The 4,650-nt window shown below is 53.4% G+C and overlaps 1 protein-coding gene across 1 annotated transcript in view; it reads left to right on the top strand.

Annotated features, from left to right (window-relative positions):
• Positions 1-617: 617 nt before the first annotated feature.
• Positions 618-4,650, top strand: part of LOC137659326 (uncharacterized) — a 104,416-nt gene continuing 100,383 nt past the window's right edge. Inside the window, exon 1 of the mRNA XM_068394346.1 lies at positions 618-764. Coding sequence (XP_068250447.1) covers positions 618-764 — 147 coding nt within the window. The remainder of the gene's footprint in view (positions 765-4,650) is intronic.

Genomic DNA, 4,650 nt, shown 5'->3' with positions numbered 1-4,650 from the left:
CCCACCTATCCCTTGTATGGCCTAGCCTATACTTAGGTTAGCCTATACCCATCTGTCCCCTGTCCTACAACTCCTCTTTAGGGTGGAGTGACAGGGCTATCTTGAGTCCCTGTGTGCAGTCCGCTCTGGTACATATACCCTTCATAGTGTCCTATGGGGTTAGCCACTGGATGCGTTTTGTCCGTAGGGGTTCTCTCCCCTCTTGGGTGTTCCCTAGCCCTCCCTTGGGCTACTCTGGCTCCCGGCCGCCTGCCGGCCCCCTGCCATTGGGTGATAGGGCTAGCCTCTATCATGGGTACACCCATTCAGGTGGGATGCAATGGGGTTCGTGTCCTTACCCCTCCATCCCTCCTTCTGTCTCTTTTCCGGTCCTGGTGCTGGTCCCTTGCCGCCTCTACTGCCGGCGATACCGCCCTCCCCCCTTGGTGACACATTCTTTGTTCCCCCCTGGCCGACAGTCCTCCGTGTGCCGGAGGGCTGCCGCCTCCCGTCGGTGTACAGCTGATGGCCTACCCTTATACCTCCTAGCTTCGGTCGTCCGTCCATCGGGCCAGCCCCCGGCGTGTCGGCATCCATTGCCGGCGGTCCGGATTAGCTATATCCACTTTCCCTATCCTATGATCCTGTCACCAAGCCAGCAGCCTTCGGCTGCCGGAGCCGCCACCGCTGTACCGGCGGCCGCCATCCTGGCATTACTCCTGACTTCTCTATGTGTCTTCACTAATGCCAGAAACTCTGCTGGAGCGGCCTCCGGCGTGCTGCCAGTCTGCCGGCACCTTCTGGAGACGCCAAGAGACTTGCACCCCTTCTCCCAGCTATCAACACCATGCTGATAGCCCTACACTGCAACCAGATGGCTTGGCTACCTAAATAGATAGGTATTGTCTTACCGTTCTATTAATAGCCGTGCTGTCTTCTTGCATATCACAATTTTCCAGCATGCCGTGTGTATCTTAGCACGGCTGGTTGCCGGAAACCGTTGCCCTATGGGGTCTTCTACACCCCCATTTTAATGGCCTGAGTGGTCTCAGTCCCAGATTTACATCTTAGGCAATTCCTAATAGAATTCCTTTTGCCTCCCTGGCGATCTATGAAGAATTCTGTCTTGTGTCCTCGGCCACAAACAAATTGCCTATGGATAAGGTTACGGTAACCAGCCGGGCGGGATACACGAAGTATGTGTCTATCTACTTCATTTCCCGCTCCACTCTCTAACATTACAATGTTTTTTAATTACTTAAGATTAAGTTAAAGTTAACTTCTTAATATTTAACTTTAGAATAATATAAGTCATTTGTATGACTTCCATATACTCATGTTCTCTTTCTCTTACAGGAGGAGTACGTGAAATGTGACCACAACTTCTGTGGAGTGAAGCGCCCGCACTTCTACGGGCACACGGCGTGTAGGACCCACGCCCCTTGCGCCAACAAGAAAGGCGATCTGAAGTTTTGGGACCCGCAGAACTGTACAGTCTGCAAGGACCGCCTGGTCGAGGCGTTCAACAATCCTCCTTCAGCGGAGATTAGGGACTCTTCTCGAGAGAAGCTACGCAAGTGGGTGCGTGGCTTCCAGAAGAACGCCATTGGACCATACCTTGCCACCGAAGACTTGAGGGCCTTGCTTTTCCCGAAGGCATCCCCAGACTCAGTGGTCCCCAAGGATCAGATCCCCACCGTCCAGATAACGGTGGAACCGGACGTAGTCATGGCTCAGTCCATGCACGAGTGCCGTTTGGATGCCGACAACGCGGAACGTATGTCGGAAGTGTCGGAGAATACGGAGAGGAACCTCATGGGCGACGAACTGGTCTATGAGGAAGACCAGGTGGAATACCCTGAGTCGGAGCAGGAGGTCGCTCCACCTTCCACCCCCCCACCGACTCCTACACTGACGGACGTATCACTCCCGTCTACATCTGCTACCCCGGATCCCACCCCATCCAACACCCAGGAGATCTTCAAAATGCTTGAGGCTCTCATGGATAAGAAACTCCGCGAGACGCATGAGTTCTTCAGGTCCAACATGGGAAGTTCGAAGCAGCCGAAAAGGATTTCGGTTAAGGACCTCCCCGCATGCTCAGATACCAACCCCTGGAGGTATGCCGAGCACATGCCAATTACGATGGGCAAGATCTTCATAAGCGAAAAGATCGGCTCGATTGTGCTGGAAGAAGTGGAATTCTTCCCGAACTTTGAGGCTTATCCGGACTGTTACGTCCGACTTCGATCCGAACCTGCCTCTAAAGAAGAGACCGAACCGAAGGAGGTTATAGTGTTCGATCTCGCGAAGGCCCAGGCTATGCTGGCCAATACAGTGAAAAGTAGGGGCTTCACCTGCTCGAAACTTCCGGCGCTTAGCAAGAAGCACCCTACCTACGTCGCACCAGACGATGCGACCCTCCCCTTCTTGGAAAAGGCCTTCACTGCGGTACATAAGGCAGTGGAAGAAGGAAAACCTTGCCCTGCACTGGAGGAGTGCAGACCCTTCTCCCTGACTACTCCCCCTGATGTTAGACACTGGAAAGATGTCCAGTCAACATTTGTGGTGGGAAAACTAGAACCTGACGTCGCTGGCCGTCAGTTTAACGAAGACCTCCCTAAACTTAATGACCATCTCCTTCGTCGGGAACATGACACGAAGGAAAGGCTCGCCGCATCAATGTCCCTCCAAGTACAGCTCGAAGTCATGGCCGGTGACACTAGGGTCCCTGACTACTACATGGTTCTCGCCAAAACACATTTGGCGACCGTAGTAAAAGATCTGTACAGCTTCACGAAGGCTCGTAGAGCCTGTCGTGAATTCGTGTTCTCCAGTGCCACAGTGAGACACGAACCCCGGAGGCTGATTTCCTCCAACATTTGGGGTAAGCACCTCTTTCCCTCCTCCCTTGTGAAAGAGATCACCGACAAGGCCGCCACGGAGAACAGGAACCTTCTCCACAAGTGGGGCATGTCGAAGAAAAGGAAATCCTCTCAGGACGACGGCCCTCAACCTAAGAGGAAACCCACAAAACCGAAACCCCAGCAACGTCAACAGAGACGGCAGTTTCCGGGATCCGCTACTCCCCAAGTGGCAGCTCAGCCACAGCAGACCTTTCAGCTGGTCACCCAACCGGTCTTGTCACAGTCGCCGGTTTTCACCCCTGCTTTTGAGCAACAGTCAACTACCTTTCGTCCCAAAGGTAGAGGCTCAAACAGAGGTGCAGGGAGAGATGCATCTCGCCGTCCCTCCAGAGGCAGAGGAGGAAAGGGAGCTAGCGGCCGAGGTAGTAAACCCTCGGGAAACCAGAAGCAATGAAGTGCTTCCGGTGGGAGGAAGACTCCGCCAATTCCAGGATCGTTGGACCTTCGATCCCTGGGCACACAGCATCGTCAAGAAGGGTCTAGGCTGGAGCTGGACTCAACCACCCCCAACCTTCTAGCAGTTCTTCCAACAGTCAACCCCCCTTCTGGAAGAATATGTCCTAGAACTCTTGAACAAGAAGGTGATAAGGATGGTAAAGTCAAGGACTCCGACAAACTCAGTCATTCTAGACTTATCCCCCCTCAACAAGTTCATAGCAAACAACAAGTTCAAGATGCTGACTCTTCAACAGATAAGGACCCTTCTGCCTCAAGGTTCCTAGACGGTCTCCATAGACCTGGCGGATGCCTACTGGCACGTTCCAATGAACCACCACGCTTCCTCCTACCTAGGATTTCGACTCCAAAGGAAAAGCTACGTTTTCAGGGCCATGCCCTTCGGCCTCAATGTGGCCCCACGGATCTTCACAAAGCTGGCAGACGCCATTGTTCAACAGCTCCGCCTCCGCGGCGTCCAGGTGATGGCCTACCTCGACGACTGGCTGGTCTGGGCTCCATCGCCCGAAGATTGTCTAAGATCCTGCAACAAAGTCACCCAGTTTCTGGAACACCTGGGATTCAAGATAAACAGAAAGAAATCTCGCCTCTCTCCAGCTCAGAAGTTCCAATGGTTAGGAATCCAGTGGAATCTTCAGTCACACCGCCTTTCCATTCCCCAGAAGAAAAGGAAGGAAATAGCAGGGTCTGTCAAAAGACTGCTGAAATCCAAACGGATCTCAAGACGTCAGCAGGAACGAGTTCTAGGCTCTCTACAGTTCGCCTCAGTGACAAACCCAGTGCTGCGTGCACAGCTAAAGGATGCCGCGGGAGGCTGGAGACGTTCCGCATCCATCGGTCGAAGAGACCTCAAGAGACGGCTCCCAAACAGACTTCGGTTACTCCTAAAGCCGTGGTCGGAAGCAAAGGCCCTAAAAAGGTCCATCCCTCTTCAACACCCACCTCCATCACTCAACATCCACACGGACACTTCGCTGGAGGGTTGGGGAGGTCACTCCCACCAAAAACAAGCTCTAGGAACATGGTCTCCCCTATTCAAGACGTTTCACATCAACATCTTGGAGGCCATGGCGGTCCTTCTAACTCTGAAGAAACTCTCCCCGCCTTCCTCGATCCATATTCGTCTAACCCTGGACAACTCGGTGGTAGTTCGATGTCTCAATCGCCAAGGCTCAAGATCGCCCCAGATAAATCAGGTGCTTCTCCCAATCTTCCGTCTGGCAGAGAAGAAGACATGGCACCTGTCTGCAGTACATCTACAAGGATTCCGCAACGTGACGGCGGACGC

This window comes from Palaemon carinicauda, chromosome 19, assembly GCF_036898095.1.
Source record: "Palaemon carinicauda isolate YSFRI2023 chromosome 19, ASM3689809v2, whole genome shotgun sequence".
In the NCBI taxonomy this organism is placed as follows: domain Eukaryota; kingdom Metazoa; phylum Arthropoda; class Malacostraca; order Decapoda; family Palaemonidae; genus Palaemon; species Palaemon carinicauda.
This window is presented reverse-complemented; position numbering and strand designations above follow the sequence as displayed.